This window comes from Haliaeetus leucocephalus, unplaced genomic scaffold (genome assembly GCF_000737465.1).
Source record: "Haliaeetus leucocephalus isolate CR32 unplaced genomic scaffold, Haliaeetus_leucocephalus-4.0 Scaffold328, whole genome shotgun sequence".
NCBI lineage: Eukaryota > Metazoa > Chordata > Aves > Accipitriformes > Accipitridae > Haliaeetus > Haliaeetus leucocephalus.
The window spans coordinates 4464448-4490002 of NW_010972764.1; the positions used below are offsets into that span (position 1 = coordinate 4464448).

General features: G+C 38.1%; 1 protein-coding gene across 1 annotated transcript in view; it reads right to left on the reverse strand.

Annotated features, from left to right (window-relative positions):
- Positions 1-4641: 4641 nt before the first annotated feature.
- The window catches only part of MARCH11 (membrane-associated ring finger (C3HC4) 11), a 31596-nt gene continuing 10682 nt past the window's right edge, over positions 4642-25555 (reverse strand). Inside the window, exons 3-4 of the mRNA XM_010571476.1 lie at positions 12120-12312; positions 4642-4964 (exon numbers count right to left, since the gene is read on the reverse strand). Coding sequence (XP_010569778.1) covers positions 4642-4964; positions 12120-12312 — 516 coding nt within the window. The remainder of the gene's footprint in view (positions 4965-12119; positions 12313-25555) is intronic.

The following is a 25555-nucleotide window of genomic DNA, read 5'->3' on the forward strand; positions in this document are numbered from 1 at the left end:
TAGTTTAAGTAGCCAACACTGCTATCCTAGCCAACCCGATTGCCTTCTGTGTTTGAAGGACTGCATTTGAGATTGTGAGGAGCGCAGCGGATGTCATTTATCTCAGTCCCAGTAAGGCTTTCCACGCTGTCTGCCACAATAGCCTTCTTTCAACGTCAGGACATTGAGGTCTGAATAGTTGGATAATTTGATTGCAAAAAAGCCAGTTGGATGGTGGGGTCCAGAAGGTGGTGGTTAATGGGACCTACGCTGCCTATAGGCCAGCAATAAGTGGAGTAATGGTGGGATCTGTGCTGGGCCCTGTGACATTTGACATCTTTATCAGTGACCTGGAGGAGATGAGAGACAGTTCTGGTCTCAAGTCTGCAGATGATTCCAGACTGCGGGGACACAGAGTCAGGTCAGGGCTGCCGTCCAGAGGGACCTAACCAGGCTGGAGGAATAGACCAGAGGGAATCCCATGAAATTTATCAAGGAGAGACACCAAGTGCTGCCCCTGGGCGGGACGCTCCGGTGCAAGGACACAGGCTGGTCCCTGTCTGGCCAGGAGCAGCTCTGCGGGAAGGGACCTGGGCGCCTTGGCGGGCACAAGCTGGGCACGAGCCAGCGGTGTGACCTGGCGGCAGGAACGGCCAGCAGCGCCCCGGGCAACCCAGTAGAGGAAAGACATGGCGTAACTGGAGCAAGTTCATCAGAAGGTCCCCAAGATGGCCGAGGGCCAGAGCACTTGCCCTGTGAGGGGAGGCTGAAGTCTTGTTCAGCCTGGAGAAGAGATGTCTTCAGGGGAGGCCTAACATCAGCCTGCCAGGACCTGCGAGGGGGTCATCGAGAAGAGAGAGCCATCCACTTCGCAGTGGGGCACTGTGGGAGAATGAGACACAACGGGCATAAGTTGGAAGAGGAGGAGAGGCAGGATAGAAGGAAATACTTTTTCACTCTGGGGACTGGAGCTGGCTGCCCAGAGAGGTTGCACAGCTTCCATCCTTGGGGAATTTTGAGACCTGACTGCTTAAAGCCCTGAGCAACCTGGTCCGACCTCAGAGCTGACCCTGGAGCTTGGACTAGATGCCCTCCAGTGGGTCCTTCCAACCTGAATTGTTGTCTGTGATTCATTCTATGAATATTTTAAAACTACCTTGAACTTCCAGCTACATTTATTTGTGATCTATTTGTGCCCTTGATTTCTTGTTCTTCTTAGGCTTGTTCTTTGCCTAAAATAAATTTTATTCTGCAATGTATTAACTGAGAACAATAACATTCACTCTCTACTTTTGTTAAGCAGAACAAGCCACGCTCTTCTAATTTCCTCATGTGAAATAGAGTCCCTACTCCTTTTTCATCCTAATATCCCCTCTCTGCACCCGTTCTGATTTGAATTCATCTGTCTTGCATGTAGGTGATCACAGCACTGCAGTACTGCACAAATCCAAATACAAGGTCAACGAAGAAATATTCATATCCTGCACTAGGCACTCTCAATGCTGGAAACATTCCACAGGACAATACAGCCATAGATTTCATTATTTTTTTACACCTGCGCCCTGCCCACACTAATCCTGTCACTGTTTATCATTTCTGGATCTTGCTTTCTACGTACAGACATACATAAATGCAGACATACGCAAAATTATTGTGCCATAGAAATTATTAATGATGACTAATCCTACCACTAAAAAGGCTTTTCTGATATTTTCCCTAAACATTTCTCTCACTACTAATTTTCATTACTCTTAATTGGACCTTTTTTTTTCCTCAGAAGCTGTTAAGTGTTCTAGACCCAGGTGTCTTTCAAATATTTGTACAGAGAAATCTTGTCCTCTCTTAAATTAAAATGTTGATCTTTTCTGGTGAGTCATTTTTTTCCAGCACCCTAATTATTTGGATGTGAACAAAAAAGATTTATTTACAACAAAATGTTTTCATATCGCTCTCAATTTTGGTTTTAGGAACCTGTAAAAAGACCACCGAAATATTCTTTAAATCCCAAAGATCACAAGTACCTAAAAGGTGTGAGACATAACCTTTTAAGTATCTTGATCACAGAATGCCTTACTCTCCTTGAATTACAAATGCTTTTTGAGATCCTAACTCTGATCTCAGTTTGGTCACGTGCAGATGTGGTTCCTTCTGGGAAAGCAGGCTTCATTTAAGTAGTAATTAAGAAAAGTAATTCCCAGTGATACAGCAGGTTTCCCCAGTCAGTTTCTCTCATCTTCTGTTTCTCCACAAATTCCTCCTTTGGGAAATTGTTTAAAGACAATCTAGAAGTGAATTGTCGTAGTTTCTCAATCAGATTGCCTGTTGTACATTGATAATTTGCCATGCAGGAGATAAATTGGGGGTTTTTGAGACAGCATTTTGTTGTTTGTGGCTTACGTACTGCTTTTCACATTATTGTTAAAAGAGCTGTGAGTCATCTGTAGATTTAGTAAGTAAGTGAAAATCTGAGCTTGTGAGATTGTAATGCAGAATGCTGAGCCCTGTGTAGAGTTCATTGGCTAAATGTTTGTGAATATATAAGTGCTCTTAGCTCCAATGCTTAAATTATTTCTGTCTATCTCCCTTCCAAGTGTAGTTACAGAAGCCTCCTGTGTCTGGTCTCGGCACGTGAGCTTCTTATAAAGGGAAGGCATGCACTGAGTCCAGCACCATCCTGTTGATCCCTGAGGGGGAATTTTCCAGCCACAGCACGGCATCTACTGCACAAAATAACTCTAAAATTTTTCAGCCATTGGTTACAACTTATTTTGAAACAGAAAAATGTTGAACTGTGTACTGGGTGCAGGTGCCCAGGTAGGGGAGGTGGGGGGGGTCGGTCTCTGTGAGGGGAGGCTGGGACTGTCCCATGGCAGACACAGCCGGTCCCAAGCAGAGATTCCCTTGTGAGCCTGGAGAGATCCTGGTGGAGCAGGTATCTCCCTGTAGCCCCTGGAGAGACAGCGGTGGAGCAGGTATCTCCTGTAGCCCGTGGAGAGGACCATGCTGGAACAGGTATCCACGCTGCAGCCCATGGAGGACCCCACGCCACAGTAGGTGGACATGCCCTGAAGGAACCGTGGCCCGTGGAGAGCCCGTGCTGGAGCAGGTTTACCCCGAAGGACTGCAGCCCGTGGGAAGGCCCCAGGCTGGAGCAGGGACAAGTGTCAGGAGGCCGGAGTGGCAGAGAGGAGCCGTTATGGACTGACCGCAGCCCCCCACCCCCCTGCGCTGCTGGGGGTGGGGAGGAAGAGGAGTCAGGAGTGAAGGCGCGAAGCTGAGCCTGGGAAGGGGGGTGGTGGTGGAAGGAAGGTGGTTCAGGTTTTGCCTTTGTTTCTCACCATTTAACTCTATTTTAATTGGCAATAAATTAAATTAATTTTCCCCTTGTTGTCTCTTTTTTGCTCGTGATGGTAATTGGTAAGTGATGCCCTTGTCTTTGTCTCAGCCCACAAGCTTTTTCATCTTATTTTCTCCCTCTGCCCTGTTGAGGAGGGGGAGAGAGCAGCTGGGCAGGGATCTGACAGCCAGCCAAAGTCAACCCACCACAAGTTTTAAGTAAGCTAGCGCTCTCAGAGTCATTTCAGCCTTACTTTCTCATTTTGATCCTCAACGGACTTAATAATTAACTTGGAAATTATTTCCACTTCCATTTGATTAAATTATATTAGAATTTTTGCCATGAGACAAAAACAGAGAAGCAAACTTCACAGCATTGATTAGCTATCATGATAAAGATGAATACTGGCTCATTTTTAATATAATGATTCATTACCTGGCAAAATTAAGGCTCTGCGTTATTTCTACTTCAGTTTCCGCTAGGATTTATTATTATTCCAGAAGTTGTAATGTACTTTTCTTCTTTTTTTTAAAAAATACGGGATGCGAATAGGCTGTAGTTAGAATGGTACTAGAAATTCACAGACTGCTAAATTCAGCATCACTGCTTGGAAGGCAATGTCACTTCTGTGCACAGGCACAGCACCAGCACTCGGCAGATCTTAGAGACTCGTGACGAAGTGCAAGACTCTTCCCCTGCCTGTGTCGTACTTGTGTCTGACATCTTGCACATCCATGTGGGAGAGCTAAAAGAAAAGAAGAGTTCACATCTTCCCTTACGTTTTGTAGAACACCCACGGGACTTCCTGCTTAAAGGCAAGGGACAATATATCCCTTACTTTCATACACCTGAACTGAGCTACAAACAACAATAAAATAAAGACAGAAAAGGAAGAATACTTGACTTGTGTCAAGTTTTTTTCTTTTTGGAAGAAGGTTGTTCAGTTTAATCCTCATGAAAGTGGGAAAAATAACAGTAATGGATTAAAGCCAGAGTTTAAGAAAATACATTTAAATATATTTTTTTACTTAAAAATGAGTTTCCTCATCATTCAAAGACCTAAGAGTTAAACTATATTGTATACACCTCAGGTACAAATTGACAAAAGATCTAATAAACCAGACTATATAAAAAGCAAGAGACTTTTTTTTCCCGAAAAATGTATTTGTGTTTTAGCTGATCATATAAAAAGCATTAAATTTTTAAAAAATGTGTATATATTTTTTCAAGTGTTAATGGTTTCACCATTTATCGTAACTACATTCCGAAGTCCTGTAACATCAGAGCACATTATCCTTAGCTGTGTAGCACAGTGAGCATAATCTTTACACTGAGGTCACTCTCATCACTACTTCCCCAGAGCCGTTATCCTCTGACGAATCTTCCTGAGGTCTCATGCGGTTGAACAGATGTAACAATACATAGCCACACTGAAATCTTGGTGAGGTTAACTGTGTTGGATGAACTAAACTTCTGTTTCTCAGTGCAGTCAGTGGTAACAACAATGTCCTTCCTGCTGAGGATTGTCCTCGATTGCTCTCTTCTATGTCTGTGGCTTTATCATAATTTAACACATCCCAGTGTAGATTGACAGCCCTCCAACGCTTAAATACTCGATAAACAGATGCACCTTCATGTACTATCAGTCCTGAAATTAAGAAAATTTAAAAAAAAAGTTTGTACAAAATGTCAATGAATACCATTTTGAGAGCAAATAGAGATGTAGCACATTGTAATGAATGTGGCAATTGCCAGAGCCTATTAAATTACTTATAACTCTCATAATTCAAATAAATTGTACATACAAAATATAACTGGTTATTCATGTGTTTAAGATTGGGAGGGGGGAACATGCAGAGGTAATAAAATTGTTCTGAATGAAAGCTCAGCATAACCAAAACTGGAATAATCTGAGCATACCTAACTGAATAAAGTATTTAGATTTAAGTAAATCAATATAAAATAACCTTACTGGCAGATTTTTAAATTGACTGTTTATTTTATCCTTGTTCATAGTAAGTACTATTTATTTACTGAGATTTGTACTGGTTTAAGTAGATCTTTAAGTAGATTAGCCCTTCTGTAATGAGCAGGATGGTCTTAAATTTGTTTAAGAGTGTTTTGTAGAATTCAGTACAGATACAAACAAATGTAACTGTTTTCACATTCTTAGTTCAACTTGGGAGCACAGAAGATTTATGAAAAACTGAAACAGCTGTTAAGTATAATGACTTTCCTGTCTTGCTTCAGTAGAGCAAGAAGACATTAAATGTTACTATTAACTGTGATGAGCATGGCAAGGATGATAGGCTTTCTTCTTTCCCTTCAAAATTCAGTAGACAAAAGTTGAGAAACATCTTTTTTGTTAAGACCCAGGAAATCTTTTAAAGGGTCCTTCAAGGAAAAATGCAGATTATTTGGAGTCCTCAACAGACCAATCTACTTCTGAACTTCCATGTAGCTAATATTTATGCTTATTGTATGCATTCAAGTAATTTATTTACTTAAATGAAATCCTTAATTTTTCAGATGTATGCATATGTATTTATACACACAGTCTTTATGTGTAAGCATTTCAAATATGGATTTACTGGGGATACACATGAGGCTTCTTACTAGGTTTTTTTTTTCTCAACCAGCCTGGTAACTTACACAGTTCTGAGCAATGTCACATGTTTTCTCTGGCTCCCTGCTTTGGGAGGAGAGCAATCTGCCTAGCCCAAAACATTTATAATTTTTTTGTCCAGTGTGTTTCTTGCCTGAAATCTTCCTATACATGGCCACATCTATAATATGATCTGAGGTGTCATAGGTTATAGTCCTTTATCCCAGGAGATTGCATATCACCTGTTCCTACACAACAAAATTGTGATTTAAGTGTCTGAGGTCTCTCAGCATGGTTAACTGATGCCAGAAAGGAGACATTCAAAGAAAGATGACACAAGCAGAAAGGATGATAAAAGCATTTATATGAACAGCAAACCTCAGATTCAAGTGCAATGATTTGCAGATAGCAATGCCTACTCTAACACATTTCTAAAGATCATTACACTGAAAGATGGAGAAACACAAAGATTGCTTTCAGAAGGACATGATAGCAAATGTAGCATCTCTGTAAGGCTTTCAAGTTGCCTAGAATTCGTTGAAGCATCCGATACAGCAAAACTAACACAATATAAACTAAATTAAATGTTAAATATTCTAAATGTATTTTGTATCGGCATAGCATTTTAGTGGAAAATTTTCTTGATTGCAAGATGTCTATCTTCATCTTGTCAGATATGTGTATATATAAAGCAACCTGTCCTAAAAATTTAGCAGCCATGTTAATATATAAACACAGTTTCAAGACTGGCCATATTGGCTTAAAAACGATAAATGTGTTTGATCACATACAGAATCTACAGACCAAATAAGCCATGGTTTTATTGCTGTGACAAAGATCCCCCCCTTTTTTTTCTGTTGGATTTCCTATAGAATGATAAGGGAGATGAGCACCATTTTCCCTCTACCTGTCACTGGATCATAGTATTCTTTTGGCCAATTTCCCTCAAGACTGTGACGAAGCAAAATTGAGAGAACCTATTTACCCTGATGTAAAGATTTTTGATACCTGCCTGCACTCCACTGGAACCCGAACAACATATTTCAGAATAGAGAAGGAAGCAGTTGAGAAAGGGTCATTGAGGTACATGAAGTACATTTAAACAGTCAAAAGTATCCTCTCAAAATTAAGTCAGAAAAAGTCGTAGGATGACTTAGGGAGCTCTTTTTTATTGTTTTTGAGCTTTCAGGATTTATTGAAATTATGTTTTCAAAGTTTTTTCAACAATGGCAAGAAAAGATGTTTTCTTTAAAATGGAAGCTCTTAGTCACATATGCTCTAAAAGAACTACCGAACAAAGGATCAAATATTGCAAGGCTTGAAATAAAGTTGTCAGAGCTGGCAATGCTGAAGGGGAAAAGGAGCACTTTCATAATTCCTCCCATAAAAAGCTTTATTTCCCATCTGATAAAACTACAGATTGAAAAAGACCTATGTAGAAGAGGCAAAAGAATTCCAATAGATCTTTTGTCTCTCTGAAAGATATTTTCCGGTGGGCAGGGGAAAAAAGTTCTCGGCACCAACAGTTCCACGACCACAAACGAGAGGAAATCTGGGTAAGGTTTAAATGCTGGAGATTTTCCAGATCCAGACAAGTTCCTATGCTCAAAATGTAAGTAGTTAGTCACTAAAGTGAAGCTGGAAGAAAATGCAAAGGGTCTCCTTGTTCTTAAGAGTTTCACAGCAATGAATGAGGATATGAGAGAGAAAACAAGGATAAATCCATGAATAATACTGACTTGTTCCAAATACCATGATTTCAGCAGCACAGAGGACATAGTTGCACAGTCCTAGGGAAAAAAAAAAAATTACTTGTTTGGCCCAGATGATCCCAAGAGGATGTGTTAGACGTCACTACTGTTAGCTGTTCTGATGGTCTGACCAATTAGTAGCTACAAGGAACAGAGTTCTGGGATGATAGACCTGGCACAATGTCCTAAGGCTCTAAGAAGACTTACTTTACCTTCAGGATTTATTGCTAAGATGTAGGGATTGTAGTGGGATCCAGACAATAGGATTATGGAGAGATCGTAATTTTCTTTTCTTTTATTGCCAAGTACCATGAGATTCTCTCACTCTATCCAAAGGATTTCTTACCCTGAGTCACAAGACCACTTGAAATTTTTCATACTGAATGTCTTTACAAGCAGGCAACTTGTCTTAGTTCTTTCAGATTTGGTGCTATTATGTTCCAACATTGTCTTATTTATCACACTAATCTTACTTATAATCATTTAGGAATGGTCCTCCCAGAAACATCACAAACTTTTACCAGGCAATAAAAGACCCTTTGCAGAAACAGACTTCACCACTGGACAAAAGGCCATGTCGTAATACTGTTCTAGGGCCCACAGATATAAAAAAATATGCAATAAATTGCTCAAAGCATTAAAGTGAAACATGTCCACTCTAAAAATAGCATGTAACTCTTTCTAAGCTATTTAGAATTAGATCTAATGAGAAAAAAAAAAGACTTTCTGAGTAGAGAAATATTAAGCGCAGCAAGATGTGTTAATTATAAGTAACATCAGCCTGTACATTTTTACAACTAATGAGTTACACAAATGTTGCTACGCATCAAGTTCCTTGGTGGGGAAGAAAGAGGCTTTCAGAGGGCTACTCACACCTCAAATCATTGGCTCCTATCTCTTACTCCCTTGCCATAGTACTACTGGCACCACTCATGTTCTAGTGCAATGTTACAACTGCTTTTCATGCTCTGTATGAGCTGCACTGTTCTGGGATTGCAAGTGAGATATTATTATTTGTGAGAGATTTTGTTCATGTTAGAACCATTTAAGACTAGCAGTTATGATTATATTCCAGTGAAAATATATAAAATTATATGACTTCACTGTTATGAGAAATAATTGCTAGGTCTACAAAGTAAAATGGCAAAGGCTTGGTGTACTGTTCTTCAGTGGCTAAATAAGGGGTTTATATTATTAATTCCTTTCATATTAACTCATGAACTCACTCCCTTTGGTAATCCCTATGTGGATGGTCTGATCCTAGCACTATCACTGCAGTAGCTCAGGGTTTCACAGGCAGTAGTTCTACTTGATCAAAATGTTCAACATTTGCCTTAGGAAAACTTCTACCATCAGCAAGTTTCAAAGAGAAGAGCTTTATGCCCAGCTTAGATGCAGAAAAGTATAAACTAGCGACTTGTAGGGTTGAAACTAACACTGATAAGTAAAAACGATTCTGTTTGTTAGGAAGAATTCTGGAAATATTTGGCGTAGAACGAGGAGAACAATGGATACCAATAAAATGTGTACACTGGAATGAATAGAATATTATATTGGTGATCTTTAATCTTTGGGATATTTCTTTTGGTGATAAGTAAAACAAGACCAAGAATTAAAATACAAGTTACATGTAATTTACTTGATAAGAAAGTGGGTGGTATGCTACGTATGGTATATAAATCAATCATTGGGAAAACAAGACATGCAAGTTTTCAAAGATGTCATATAAATATGTCAGAACCTTTAGGCAAACTGCTTTTAAAAATAATGACAACAAAACATCTCAAAAAGTACAGATAGTTACACTTCAAAAATGACTAAAAATTTTCATAGTCTATGCAACGCTATAGGGAGGCATAACTGAAGGCAATTGGAGTAAGTCTTGGTCATACCACCAGTAACTTAAGCACTTGTCTTGAAATATGTGCTGCACAGGACAACCCTTATGTCTGCTTAGATTTTTCAGTGAAATAAAGAGAGATTCCAGTGGGAGTATAGGTATTCACTACTCACTGTAAATCCTGTTGAGAACTAAGATAATACCATGGATGACTAAACACAAATGAGAGGACAGGAGATACTAAGTAAGAACTGTGGCTGGCTGTCAGCATTACAAGCTTTATGATGTAAGAGATTATATATAACATGCAATGGTAAAATCATATGTTAATGCCTTTGGGAAGACATCAGCATAATGGAGGGTTAGTTTTTTTAAAAATCATTCATAAGTAATAATTACATCCCTCTATTAAAGAACTTTTTGAGTGTTTGAAATAAATTAAAATTATCAATCTAAAATCCCTCACTTCCTGATGAAAGAAAAAGATACAATTGAATAAAGTTGAATATATTAATAAATGTTTTCAGGAGTTACAAGAACTCCTGGTCTTACAAGCTTACAGAATGCAGATTAGTTGAAATTATATGCAGAATAAGTGGGCTGAATGGATCTGGATCATCAGAATTCTGCAACTACCAAACCTCCTTTATACAGCTTTCCGAATTTCCAGATACAGTTTAGTAAACTGTTAAGTCATATCTGCACTGAACTTTGTAATTACAAAACAGTGTCCAAATACATTTAATTATAGTCATTTTTACATAAAAATTCCCATGTATTATTTATGGTAAGACTATAAAATATGCATTTATGTAATTACAGGCAAGTAATTTTATCTGGTGGGTGAAGGCAGCTGCATGTCTACTTTGCTCCTGCGTGGTGCCAGTTGGGCTAGAAGCTCCATAGCCATGTGAGGTACATCTTAGTTCAGTAGCTTCCAGTCCAGAGGTGCCTTGAGCCTGGCTGGCTTGAAAGGCAGCTACATAACTGCATGTTCCAATCTCTTGAAGGCTCGCCTTCCAAGAGTTTACTTCTACAGATAAAGACACTGATACTTCTGATCACTCACAGATGTTCTCAATTGTTTTTGAGATTAATTTGGTTTAGGCATTTTAACAGTCAAACAAATGGAAAGAAATGGAAATAGTTTGAAATAACTGGTTATTCCAACTAGTTGATGCATACCAAAGTAAATTTTTTGCAATTGTACTCTTTGTGAAAAAAACAAACAGAATTTCATTCAAATGAAATGTTTAGAATACCTGAAGCACATTTTGTCTTCAATTCATGCTTTTTTAAACAAAAGCAAAAACCTCAATATTGAGTGTTAAGCCAAAAAAAGTGGTATTCAGGAATCAGCATGTAAGAGGACATGTAGCTGAGCCCTTTTTTTTGTTTAAAAGCTGAGCACTTGCCCAGAGTATTAGAGACCTAGCTTCTGTTCATTTTTCTGTCTGAGAAAATTTGGATTCACAGAAGAAAGCCTGTGTTCTAAATATTCCAGAGTGGGCTTCTCCTAGAAAAATTACAAAATAAACAGAACTGGTAATCCACCTGAAATGTAAATACCTTTACAGTAATAGGATGGTTTCAATAAAAGATGATACGGCTTTATGGTTGGAGCAAAAGCCTTGATATTAGGAATCACTCTGTTTCATTGCACCTTATTGAGCAGAATTCAGCACTGTCCTTCTGAATTCCCATATATGAGATTGGGATAACATCAACATCTATCACTCAGGAATCTCAAAGCAAACATCAGATAGCATTTGACTTCTGTATTTTCTTGGAATTGTGATTCTAAGAATGTGGTTTAATGTTTACTACAATTATTGAATTTTCCCTGCAGATAATCATAGCTATTCTAACAATCAATTCAAGGTTGTTTTATCAAACACTAAAGGGATTTCTATTTAAATATTTCTGGGTCCAGTGTATTTTCAGAAATTTCAAAACTGGTCAAAAGAGCTTTGCAGTAAATTGCATTTTCTTTTATAAGATTTCAGCTAGAGTTAGATGACTTGAGACTTTTTAATAGTAAAGCAAGTTACTATAGTTAGTACTAGTAGAGTGTTTCATAACTGTTTATGATGTACAAAGAACTCATGCCTGTCTTCTCTGTTCTCCTCTATTACTAGCACAGTGACCTATATAAGTCTGAGGAACTTAATTTTGGATATATAGTTTGATGACCTCTTCAAGGGCTGCTTCTGCGCTTCATGATGGTACAATCTAATGCAAAGTGGCATCAGTAGAAGACATGACAGCACATAATTTTACTAATAGTTTTAATAATGTTTTTGTCATTTTCATCCATTTAACTTCCTGAACTACACTATTTTTTGCGATTTTTCAGGAAATTGAAACTGATCCTGTTCTCACCACTAAGATCTTGGAGAGAAACTTTGATGAATCTGACAGTAAAGCGTCTTTGGTTCTTCTCTCTTTGCAGTATTTGTAACACTGTAAAAAGCAGTATTTGCCAAAGGTATTAGCTGAGAATAAATCTGCAAAGAACTGGAGTGATCAATTAGAGTGACCAGTTAGAAAAATAGTTATAGTCAGTCTTAAACCACAGTCTGTGCTGTTTAAAGATTTTGAGCTTACCTATGCATACTAGATCCATAAAACCATACATTCCATAGCAGATTTGAAAAAGGATGTCCTTTCTTTGCCATACTGCATAAGGGCTGAAGGCTGACCATAGAAGCCAAGTCACACTTGCTACTAAGAACAGAGATCCTAGGATTACAGCAACCATCTGCACTTTCTCAACCAGTGTTATAGTAATGCTTTGCCACTAAAAGAGAAACAAAGTTGTATAAGATAAAAAGTTATTTTCTGTGATTGTACATTCAACTCCACTTTTTTTCCTGAAATCAAAAATTATTTTAATATTTATACATATCTTCATAGATATTTACTAATATCCTTGATACTGACATTTTACATCTTTTTTTTCCTATTTCACTTTTAGTTAAAGTGAAACTAATAGTTGCTTCCCCATCCCCTTCAGCATCACTATCATCACCATCTAGCTGTGAACTTCAGAAGAGTTAATGGTTTTATTTGTTTTGAATACATAGGCAAAAAAAGATTTAGTCTTAGGAATGGAACTCAGCCTTTCATATTTGTAGGCTAATGAACAGAATAAAAAAAAACGTTGGGAAGACAGTCTTAAGTATGTTTTATGTTAGTGTGACAAGTTGAAAGTGACAACTTTCCTTTCTATCCTGCCCCCCTAAAATCTGAAGCCATTTTCCACTTTCCTGCTGCCCATCAGAGAAGTTCCAGACATACCAAGGGAGTTGGCTTTCTCTGCGTAAACCAGTATTAACACTACAAAGAGACACCTGCAGCCTAGTGTGGAAGCAACCTGAAGACTCAGGAGAAGCCCTAAATATAGGTAGCACAAACATTTCTTTTCAGTGCACCCCGATTATGTCCACCTTTCCAGGGAAGGCTGTATCCTCCGTATGTGAGGTGGCTCAGATTTAAGGTGTGACAAGGTTTAAATATAAAGGAGTATGCTTACTGAATTCTGTCAAGATAAGAATAGAAATAAAATTCTGTTAAAACAGAGTCACAAAAGCAAAACACAGCATAAAGAAAAAAGCATTCTAGATTACCCTTAACATATATGGTCTTTCTTGGCCATAATTGTCCAAATTAACTTGGCAGACTCCCCAGTCTAGCCCCATCACCTATTCCAGAGCTAGTATGCACACTTTGTAGACTGCCCTCTTTCCTGTTCCTAAGTTTGACCGTACCTGCCCCCTTCTACAGCTGCAATAGGGAACAGGGGGAGAAAGCTACTGCAGTAAGGGCTTTATTACCTCTTTTCCCATCTGGCAATATTTTTTCTTTTTTTCCTGTTACTTTATGAAAGCTTTCTCTTGTTACCAGCAGTTGGGTACCCAGTACTGTATGACCACAGGATGATGATAGAATAGTTCAGGGTGCAAGGGGCTGTGGGAGATCTCTTCGTTCACCTTCCTGCTCAAAACAGGGTCAGTGATGAGATCAGACCAGGTTGCTCAGGGGTTTATTCAGTAACACCTTGAAAGCCTCCAAGCATGGAGACTGTTCAGCCTCTCCGGGCAACCTGTTCCACTTCCTGAATGTTTTGCTTAAAAAACATTTTTTCTCTAAATCCAGTCCGATCCTCTTTTGTTCCAGCTTATGCTCTCTTCCTCCCACCAAGTACCACTGTGAAGAGCCTGGGTGAGCAATGAGGTCCTCTGGCCCTTTCTTCTCTTTCAGCTTTTTCCATTAACTTTTCTACTGTTGCCTAATTTGCACATCTGGTGCTGCATACCTTCTCTTGTTGCAGCCTTCTGAATATAATAGTACAAAAAGATAGCTGTATAACAACTTGTACATTGTCTATCTTGAAACACTATCCTTTTATAATGAACTTATTAAACTCATACTAGCTATTTCATTGAACTTCAGGGTATGGAATGGGGCTATTCATATTAAATAATACCCTTTTTATGGTAAACCAACTATGGATACTCATTTTCTTTGTTAGAATTTTTTCTTATAAGGTCAAGGAAGGTCATTAACAAGTAATGCGTGACAGAATGGTGTGAGCTTCTCATGACTCAGATATTACTGGTATACAGGATTTAAATGTTGAGACTGAATTTCATAGAACTCTCTTGAGACTTATAGGGTTATGTTCAACAAAATTATTTTTCATTTCTCAGCTGAAGCCACATAGTGTGACTTGGCAGAAAACTGTCAAAAATGCTATTGGTTATGTATCTCTTTCTATCTTCCTTCATTATCAGTGTGAGACAGACGTGTAATGAATTTGTTCAGAATGCCCAAAATCAAAGTACATTTACATGAAGTAAAGCTTTAACTGTCACAAAATATTAAACTGTCAAATTAATGGAAGAAGCTGGCAATAAATTTAAAAGACTGTTATATCACTGAAATAAACAGCAGATCTTTCACAGTGCAATTTCAGCAATGCAGAAGTCCCTAAACTCACTTCAGGTTTTTTGTTTTGGTTTGTTTTGGTTTTTTTTAACTTAGATTGCTCATAATTATTCTGTAAAGATAGCACTGAACAGAAGGAAAAGTAGTCCAAACATTTGGGATATGTAATGTAGCATGCCATCTAGATATAAAGCCCATCCCTTATTCTGGTGTTGTCTGACAACCAATTTCTATTCCTATCTCCCACTCCCAACCAGAATCAACCACTCCTACCATCTTTTTCCATCTCATGAGGGCTTTTGTTGGCTTTCCCCAAACTACTTCTTTCTAGAAAAGCTTGACCTTGAAAAGTCCTAAGAAACATAGATATGATCCTCCCCCCTTCTCCTGATCAGATTGTCTGTCAAGAATGCAAGCAACTAAATGTCTCAACCTCAACAAATTTAGTAATTCCAAAGATTCAGCATATTAGCATGCTACCAACTGGGAAGGGGAGCCATCCCAGTTACTGAGAAAATGCACAAGCATTCCACACATTGTAGTTCCTAACTCCTTTGCCTTTAAAAACCAAAGAACAGTTACAAAACAAAACAAAACAACCAAGAAAGCCTAAAGGGCGTTGGATATTTTCTTCTCTTACTCATCTACTTTGACCTTTGTGGTATACACTGCCTTTCTTCTACAAAAGAAACCGTAGTCGTCCACCTTCCTCAGTATGAAGGTCAGCAATAACCAAGCAATTTAAACATTTTAGGAAAGTTTCCTCCCTAGCAGTGTAATCTGCAAGTTAAACTAATTGATGAGATCCCACAGTAGATTGAGGAGGAAGAACTGTGTGCATGAGATGGAAGGCCCAGAAAGTTTTATGCGAAGCTGGTAACTTGCCTCCCACTGCTAGGCAGTCTGCCGTAAGAATCCAACACCCTAAGAGTGATAGGGTGGGATGAATTGGTATGAAGCTCTAACATGTGGTCAGTTTGGGGACCTTGGTTTCCATGTATGTCCCTCCTTAGCGCTAATGGCAAGATGACTGTGGATGTTCCTGATGGCTAATTCACCTCAACTGAAATTTCCTCCTCCTTGCCGTGCCCCCCCCAATCAGTTTTGATTCCAAACAGTCTGAGATTGCCTCTTGGGAAATTAATGTCTTGATTTTTTTCCCATAAGTTTTATTGAGTTTGGGTACAAATTATAAAAAGCGAATGGATCTTGCCAAGACAGGCATATTCTTCACATAAGGAAGAAGGTATTCAGTAGTTACAACACTATTCACACATAAATCAGTTTGGAAGGTTCAGTCCTTTACTAAGCCACAGACCGTATTAGCCACTAGGCAATGAGAGGAACTGCATCGGACTGTATTGTTTGGTGGCACTGCATTTCATAACAAGGCTTGTGAAGAGGAACTGGAGTTGGTCACACTGTTTTCTTCTACCTGAAGTCTTACTCACAGCATAGCTAGTATGTGTGAGTATACACTCTGACAGACATCCAGGAACAGAAGACTCTTTTTCTAAGAGTAAGATTCTTTTTACAGTATCACAAGCCAGTTGTTAAACTTTATTTGATTTCTCACAATCTTTTACCTTATTGTACGCCCTGTTACATATTTGTTATAATCACTTCACCTTTTAATGTCAAATTAACGGCTGACAATAAAGAGGTTACAGAAATAATGTAGTAAAAATAATTCACTGATAGTTACTGTTGAGAAATTGCATTTAGAATTTAATAGACTGAATTAAATTGAATGAGCTCATTATTAGTGTCATAATTTAAATCCATTATTTCCATAAAAGTTTCTCATTTTCTTCATATAACTTATCTCACAACTCAATTGCTCATGATTATAAATTATATTATGACTTCCTAATTTGTTTTTTCATTTGCTGACTACACATTCCATAACCAGTAACAGTTCTTTTAGCTAAGTAATCTGCCAAGTTAGAAAAGATATATACAGTCTTTAGCTTCTGTAAATTACATGAACCTAAAAAATAAATATGCAAAAGACTACCATTTTTGCTTAAAAACTAGAAATTGAAAGAAAATGTTAAATATTTTGTATCTAGAGAACTATAGTAATACTGTAAGTAATTTTTCAGATTCAGAAAAAAATGTCTCATTTAAATTTCTATGAAATAGGATCCCATTTCACATTCCTTCCCATTATATCTGTGGTGTTAGGATATACTGTGCCATCTCTGTCACCCATGAAAAGAATGCATTTTACTTTAATATACAATGATGATGAAATCTTCCTTTGAAAATGGTGCCTTCATAAACAAAATATAATTCATGCTTCTGATTTTAATATAATACTGCCTCTCCCTTGAAAACTTCCTATACTTTTACTTCTACTGACACTTCATTATGTTTGGCTCTTTTAATCTTTTATTTACCACTGCTCTTCCCTTCATGAATCATTTGGGAGTCTAGTATGTTAATGGTACACTATAGTTCTAATACTGACCCCAGAAACACTGCTCCTCTTTTCTTCTAAGGGCTCTGTCAAGCAGAAGTACTGCACCATTTCTTATTTTTTGAGGTTGAGACTTCCAGAAGTTGAAAGAAACATATTGCTTTGATGGACTAATTGTTAAAGAATAAAGTTAATACTGTTACATTGCAAGTTCTTACTAACATAAAGATGGCTATAATATTCAAAGATCTTTCATCTTTGAGATAAATCAGTGTTAACCTGGCTTTTTTTTAATGGTGCCTTGTAAAAGCCCATTGATTATTGTAAAATACATAGCAGAAAGAGATCTAAAAAGTTCTGACTGTGCTTGTGCTTAGAATACATTACATGAAAAATGTCTGCAATGAAACTACAGGTTTTCCTACATCCTTAATAAAGAACATATGAAATTTCATTATGGCTCCCCAAATGTGTACCAGCTTCAACTGTCCCAGTTTGTAATCCACCAAAATTCCTTAAACTAAAGAGATGTTGGGGGTTACCTTACTCTGTTCTCTCAGAAACACAGCTTATTATGGACACTGCTGACTGAAGCCTCTCATTCCCCCTCGTCATTCTGGAATGGATATTTTATATGAAAGTAACTGAAAATAGCTGGCAGTGACCTGTTATAACATAACATGATTAACCTGAAGACTTATCCATTATATGACTTCAAAAAGTTTTTGTTAGATTGCTCTAATTGCTCTGATTGCTAGAATCAGACAGCTCTGACAAGAAAAAGTTTTTTCCTGCTGTCATTCATGATGCATAATAGGATTTGCAGTCTGTGTACATATGAATAAAACTCTTACAGAAGCAAAAGAATGCAATGATTTAGGTCCAACAAACCATTTTTGAAATGCCTGTTCCTTCCTTTATCTTGTTAGTAGTCTTTTCTAACATGTTTTGCAGTAAGCACACATTGACTACATGATTTAATATGCAGTGATATTGTTAACTTATTGACCAGCCTGAATAGAAAATGCGTAGTTTTGAGTACATACTCACAGACACAAACATTTGAAATACCATTTTTGGCTATAGGCTTCTATTTCTCTGTCTTTTTTAAAAAAAGAATCAATGCCACAAAAACTGCAGCTCACCATTAATGCTTACCTATTTTGATAAATTATTAACACATAGAGTGCCTGTAGTCATAATGCCCATTATCTTTTCATGTATCAGAGAGCTCATGAATACAGATAGTTTTGTATGTAACTTCTCAGTCTGCTTGGAAGGCTGTACCAATATTTTACTTGGGACATTCTGAAAGCATAACATTTACTGTGGAGCTACTGTCCATCCATGCACCACACAAGCAATTTAGTTGATAGTTCCTGGAAGTGTTGGCTTACTGCATGTACACGACTGAGTAGAACATCATTAACTGATGTCATCTCCCTTGACTTGTCCAAAGCATTTGACACTGTCCCACATGACATCCTTATGTCTAAACTGGAGAGATATGGATTTGAAGGATGGACAACTTGGTGGATAGGGAATTAGCTGGATTGTTGCACACAAAGAGTTGCAGTCAAGGGCTTGATGTGAGGGTGGAGACCAGTGACGAGTGGTGTCCATCAAGGGTCCATATTGGGATCAGTATTATTTAACATCTTTGTCAGAGACACAGACAGTGGGATTGAGTGCACCCTCAGCAAGTTTGCCAATGACACCGAGCTGTGTGGTGCGGTTGACACACTGGAGGGAAGGGATGCCATCCAGATGGACCTTGACAGGCTTGAGAGGTGGGCCCGTGCGAATCTCATGAAGTTCAACAAGGCCAAGTGCAAGGTCCTGCATGTGGGTCAGGGCAATCCCAAGCATAAATACAGGCTGGGCAGAGAATGGTTTGAGAGCAGCCCGAAGGAGAAGAAGGGACTTGGGACTGTTGGTTGACAAGAAGCTCAACATGACCCGGCAATGTGTGCTTGCAGCCCAGAAAGCCAACTGTATCCTGGGCTGCATCAAAAGAAGCATGACCAGCAGGTCAAGGGAGATGATTTTCCCCCTCTACTCCGTTCTCGTGAGACCCCACCTGCAGTACTGCGTTCCCAGGGCCCCCAACATAAGGAGGACATGGACCTCTTGGAGCGGGTCCAGAGGAGTGCCACAAAAATGATCAGAGGGCTGGAGCAGCTCTCCTGTGAAGACAGGCTGAGAGAGTTGGGGTTCTTCAGCCTGGAGAAGAGAAGGCTCCAGGGAGACCGTGTAGCAGCCTTCCAGTACCTGATGGGGGCCTACAAGAAAGCCATAGAGGGACTTTTTACAAGGGCATGTAGCGCTAGGACAAGGGGTAATGGCTTTAAACTGAAAGAGGGTAGATTTAGATTTGATTCTATGATCTACACCTACAGTGGATGCATCTCGGATTTCTGAGTGCCCCGAAGCCTGGACATCCTGAGCAATGAACAAAATCTTCACATTCTATTACGTTCACCTTTCAAAATCTTACTACTTATTAAGCAAAATAGTTTCACATTTTATCTTATGATTTTTTTAAATTACGTTAGAATCAAGATCTGAGACCACAAGCAGAGCTGTGATGAAAACTGTATTCATCTTACAATATTTTTTCTCTGAGAAATTACTAGGACATTTTTACTCTCTTAGAGTCAGAAAGTGAGTATTTAGTTTTGATGGTACACGGAGGTGAACTCCCTCTCCACTTTGAGGCATTCAGAGTTTCTGGAAACATCAACTCCTGTCATTTAAAACAAGGATATTAATCCTGTGTGTTAATTCTCCTGTCTATTAAAATAAGGATTGTAATTTTAGCCAGTCTCAAAAGAAAGGCTGGCCCTTTATTAATGAGCATACTTGAACCAGGAATCATTCCAGTAACTAATACAGTATTCTCAACACCTACAAGCATATGAAACAGAAATACGAAACCTGCAAAATGTCCTATTTGTACCAAGTAGTGTTTTTTTCTAATTCCTGATTTCTGCTTTTTATGAAGAATTGCCTGTCAATCCACCAGGATCACATTCTGCCCAAAATACATATATCACAGAATACTTAAAAAGTCATGGTGTGTTGTAGAGATATATCTGTGAGAAATATGTAAGGTTAAAGTGAATTATTCTCAAGTCAGCTTTTAACTCATATGAGACTCTAACCAATTAAATTTAGCTTAGTGGCTTAGTTCATCAGTATTTTGAACAACTGCTCAATTTCTGTTGCAGGTTTATTGGAAATACCGAGTTTCATTGCAACCTCTTCATAGCATTATCTGAAAATTAAATATGAATGAATGGAGGAAATTAAAGCCTGCCATGGTTGTTGCTTTCTCTGCAACTTAAAGATGATCTGCAAAGTTAAACTGAAAACTTAGGTCAAGCATAGACTGTCATGTTATGGATAGGTCCACACTCCTGGAAGAACACTGACAAAAAACCCCCATTTATTCTAATTACTCAGAGGAAGTAAGTCTCAGCAAGATTATAAACCAGGTGTGTGAAGGAGGTATTAACAATTTTCATGACATCTAGTCACTTAGGAGGGTTAACCATGTTTTGCCTATACAGCTCTGTACTTCTCTTTGGACACAAACAGACGGTATCAAAAAGGGTTCTGGAGTTGCATTTTCCTTCTCTCCTGGGAAAGGAACTGTTTGTAAATACTAGCTAGAAGTGTTGAATAATTTTAATTTAAAAAGATGCTGAGCATGAGGCTAAGATTGTGAGGCTCATTATGATATTAATGCACTCAGCGAAGATGTGTAAAAAATTGCTCAGCGTGGAGGGACAGAAGAAGCCCCTTCCACAAAAATGCCCTGGCCACCAGTCAGTATATAGAGGGATCATCTGTTCTTGATCATTTCTGTTGATGTCTTCTTGTCTATCTTATAGAAAGTATCCAAGTATTAATCCCAGTTCATTTACTGAAACCCACATTTCATCTGCTAGCTAGACTTTCCAAAAGTGCTGGCTAGTCTTTCTCTGTCTTTTTGACTCTAAGAATAATTAAATAATTTTTACAATCTGTACAAGTGGAAACACAGAGGGTTTATCTGAGAATATTCTACACCCTAATGGTTGGTGCATTCCCTTGTGAGAGATCTTAACTCAAACCCATTGTTCACCTGAGTTAAAGCAAGTTTTTAAAATTCCATCTCTAAAGATACTATTTTAACAACTGAGATTTACATGGTATTCAGGATATTCAATAGTAGAACTCCTTCCAAGTAATTTATTGGAACACTTCCAGTTCCCATACAATACATAGATGTTCACTGAACTAAAAAGAAAGCAAATGAAATTGATTCCTCTATCCACATCACCTCCATAGGGAAGAGTAGGGAGATGCTTTTAGTATGGTACAAAGCCTCAGGAACTATTTCTGACACTGGCCTATTTCAGTGGGTTCCGGATGCTGAAAAAGAGGCCATGGAAAGGCCTTTCCTGGAAAAGAATCATATAAATGATGTGAAGGTGGAAGAAATGCCATATAAGTGGAATTTTAGAGTTCGAAGTTCCCAGTTTACTGAAAGAAGACTGAAAGAGAACTCTTCTACAGCATTTAAGTACTGTAAAAGGGGTAGAAAATGCTAAGTATTAATGTGTTTTTCCAATCCAGGCACAACACAAAATGATAGTTAGATGATAGAGCCAAAGAATATAGATGTACAAACAAATTCAATTGGATAAGCACAGTTAAGAAGTTGTAAAACATCAACTACAAACATTTTGTTTAAAGTACACAGTATTTACTGCTCTCCACTATCAGCTTCTAGGCAGTCTATGAATCCAAAGACATGAAATCAAGTAGCGCATCACCATCTGTTGTCACTGGATTCCCCTGCATCCTGCAGCAACCTTATTCACAGCTGAGAATCAGGGACTTCATAACAGTTCTGGCACAAAACAACTCCGTACCCTTGGTTAGGCACAGGATCTGAAGAAGCGCCTTCACTGTCCAGTTTTCTTCCTATTGCTATATGGCAATAATGTGTTTCAGCAGTGAAGAGTACAACCTCACCAGAAAACAACTGAGCACGAGTATTGCCTGCTGGCCTTTTTGGCCCTGAACAAAAACTAATTCACAGAATGGGATCAGAATTTTCATGCACAACATGAGGGAAGAGACAATCCTGATTTCATGTGCTTCTAAGATACAAAACAAGGGAAACTTTGGATTTTGAGGGCAACAAAGAGACTAAAGAAACATGCCCTGAGTTCAGTGATAAGGTTGTTGCTTTGTCTAATCCCTAAGCAAGATGATGTGTATCTTGGGTGAAGGTTACAAGGCAGGATGGTAAGAATACCAAGGGATTACCTACTAGCATGTAATCATGAAGAAGATAATCCTGGGTTCTGGCTTGTACAAAATCTGGCAGAGCCTGCTCTAAAAGTCAATTAGAATGTCATTTATTAGATTAGCAAATCAATTAGATTGATTCTGTAATCAATTAAGTTAGCAATAAATATTCACTTGAAGACAATTTAGTCATAATTCTAAAATTTTAGACTGTGCAAATGAACATGGTAAATAACATACTGCTTGAAAATTTGGCCTAATGGAAGAATTAACTTATTTAATTGTTTTATATATTACATATTATGTATAATAATTAAAACTTGATATAAAAAGATGCACAATACATTTATAAGAACTAATTTAATGTATGCTTACTACAATTATTAATAATAATTATTTTAATTATTAAGTTATTAATTTAAAAATCTAATAAACAGCAAAATTTAAAAAGTCAGTTGCCTTAGTTTTTTCAGGTACTGCCTCATAATCACAACTACAAACTAGTAGGTACTGTTGTTTGAACTGGTAATCATATTTTTTCTAATAGTTTGGGGTAGCCATGGTTTTGATCACCCAGTGACTTATAAGACTCTATTTTTAAGATCTGAAAACGTATAAGATGTAGTGCTTAATTACAGAAAGCGGCAATTTAGATACTAAATATCATCAAATATGATAGCCCTATCTGTAAAAAAGGAAAACAGTTGCCCTTATAGTATACACTACACCAGAAACTCTGTATTTCTCTCTAATGGTATCATGAATATGTCTGAAATCCCTTGGAGTAATTACATTAAATTGCACAATATAACAGATGCTTTTGAACACTGAAAATACCCAGCTTTCTGACTTACTTGCTATATTGTGCATCAGCATTCATAGTGCTGCAAGAAGCAATGGTTATCATATAAAAAACTGGAATATCCATTCGTATCATTGTGTTTGAAAATCCCTAAGCTATAAATTGTTCTTGGCTTAATGGTGCTTATATGACTTACACATAACCCATGTATCATCTCTCGCAGTACAAATACAGACATAAAAATAAAAATAAAAATAAAAATACCCTCAGTTTCTCTCAAATGTAAGAAGCACCTAAGAGAATGAAAGGTAAGTCCATGCTGTCCATATGGAAAACACACTTATCAAAGAACTACTTACTCTTCTGCAAATTGTCGCTTTTCAAGTTTATGTGTATCCCTGGAAGTGTTCAAGACCAGGTTGGATGGGGCTTTGAGCAACCTGGACTAGTGGAAGGTGTCCCTGTCCATGGCAGGGGGGCTGGAACTAGATGATCTTTAAGGTCCCTTCCAACACAAACCATTCTATGATTCTGTGATTCTATGATTCCCCTAAAGTGAATGGAATTAGGTCTTGATTATCAGAATTAAAATAAAAGACAGTGTAACTCCTCCTGAAGCAGGTCTCTATCCCAAGAATCTTCCTGACTTCTGTCACAATACTGGAAAAGGAATAGTCAGCATAGTTACTGAGGGGAGTAGAAAAATAGTCACAAATTTAATGTCATAACCAAGGGTCACATCCTTAGGGATTCGTATGTCAGAGGCAACAATGGTTCAGTACTTAGATAACACAGCCAATTCATCAGCAAAGTTAGCGAAAGATGAAAAAGAAGGAGAGAGTGGCACTGGGACAAAGACATGGCTTCTTATTCACACTTCATATATGTTGATTCAGGGTCAGAGGACACAGCCCTGTGGAAATGCTAGGTGATTTTGCAGTAAACAGACTTGAAGCCTGTACCTCTGAACCCAAACAAGGAAGAAAGGAACCTTTTGGAGGTTATCATGAGGACCTGATGCATGAGATTGTACAACGAAGACAAAAATTCACTTGTGTCACTTGATAAACACCAAGACATCTGAGAGTAACTTTAAACTACTGAAACTACTTTCTCTTCTGAAATAGTTTAGGCTGAAAGACTGAAGTCCTTAGATCTTGTAAGTCCTAATTGCTGTAGCTAGGTTCACAGCAATTATATCAGCAAGATCTACAAAAGCATGAGGGAAAGGCCCAGAGGAAAGAGAAGTTTCTAAAATCCACAGAGCCATAAACTCTTCCCAGTGAATACACAGCAGATTTTCCACAATTTTCTAAACACATTCAAGTACACGGTAACTGTATCAACTCTCATTGGAGAAAACCTGAAGTAGACACATTTCCCTAGAATAACCAGCAATTCACATAGTTTCTAGATCTTTTACCCAAGGCTATAGGAAGGAAAGGAGAGGCTGAAGTAGAGGATTTTGAAATTCCCAAGATGGATTTGATGGTCCCTCTCCTTATACTGAGTAGTGGATCATATGAAGATCTTTCCCTTAAGTTTGACAGATATCAAAAGGCATCAGTAATTAATCAAATTTCTATTTGGTGCAAGCATTCAGAAAGCAATAAGATGATACACCATACTCTGTAAATGCTGCTTGAGGAGGAATTGACCCTCTTTATTAAGTCACAGGAGGATTTTTAGTCATTGTACATTTAAATACAGGCAAAGTGTCCTTTTTGGAAGGTGACATCAAATGATAGGATCTTCTCATGACTCCTGTGGTCACGAAAGAAGGAGGTTATGTGGAGGACAGTGTTGCAAGTGCAGGAAAACTCTGCCAAGTGTAAGACTCCTGTATTCTATTCCTGTTATTCTGATGTGAACCAGTGAGCTTACATCAGCTGTTATGCCGACTGCTTCAAGTAAAAAATGTCATATTGCTTTCCTCCTATGAAACAGCAGCCCTGAAATTGAGATGCAGAATTTAGTCATCCAAGGAGGAACACAATGTGCTGGGACTAACCACAAGTTATAGTAGATTGTAAATTGCAGATTGTTCAGATAATAGCAATGAGAGAAACATAAAGCATTCCATTAAGAAGTAGACTCTCTGTCTGTCTGTTCTTGCCCAGTGAGCAGAGAGAGCTTCCGTAGCATGAAAGAAGAGAAGGCGTACTGATGTTTACTCTCATTTTTTCCAGACACAGTTATGGAATTTGCCTTTTTTCAAGGTCCTCGTAGTGCTTGGAATAATCTTCTTCCAGTGTTAGCAGAGTAGCTAAATACGCATGAAGTTAGCAAGTATTTAATCTTGATGGTAAGGTTCATGACTTTCTGAAACTACTAAGGAATTATTTTTTTCTTATATCTGTCCTTTGGCCATAAAAGACAAGAAAAATGAGCCTTAGCTCAGGAAATAGGCTCCATCCAATAATATAGTTTGTGTGGGTATCAATATGGTGTATCCGTGTACCAGGAATATGCTTGTCACAGAAATGGCAAAGTTTAATACTGCCCTGTAAGGAAGACGCTGGCAGAGAAACATGAAAAATGGGGGGGGGGGGGGGGGGGGGGAAA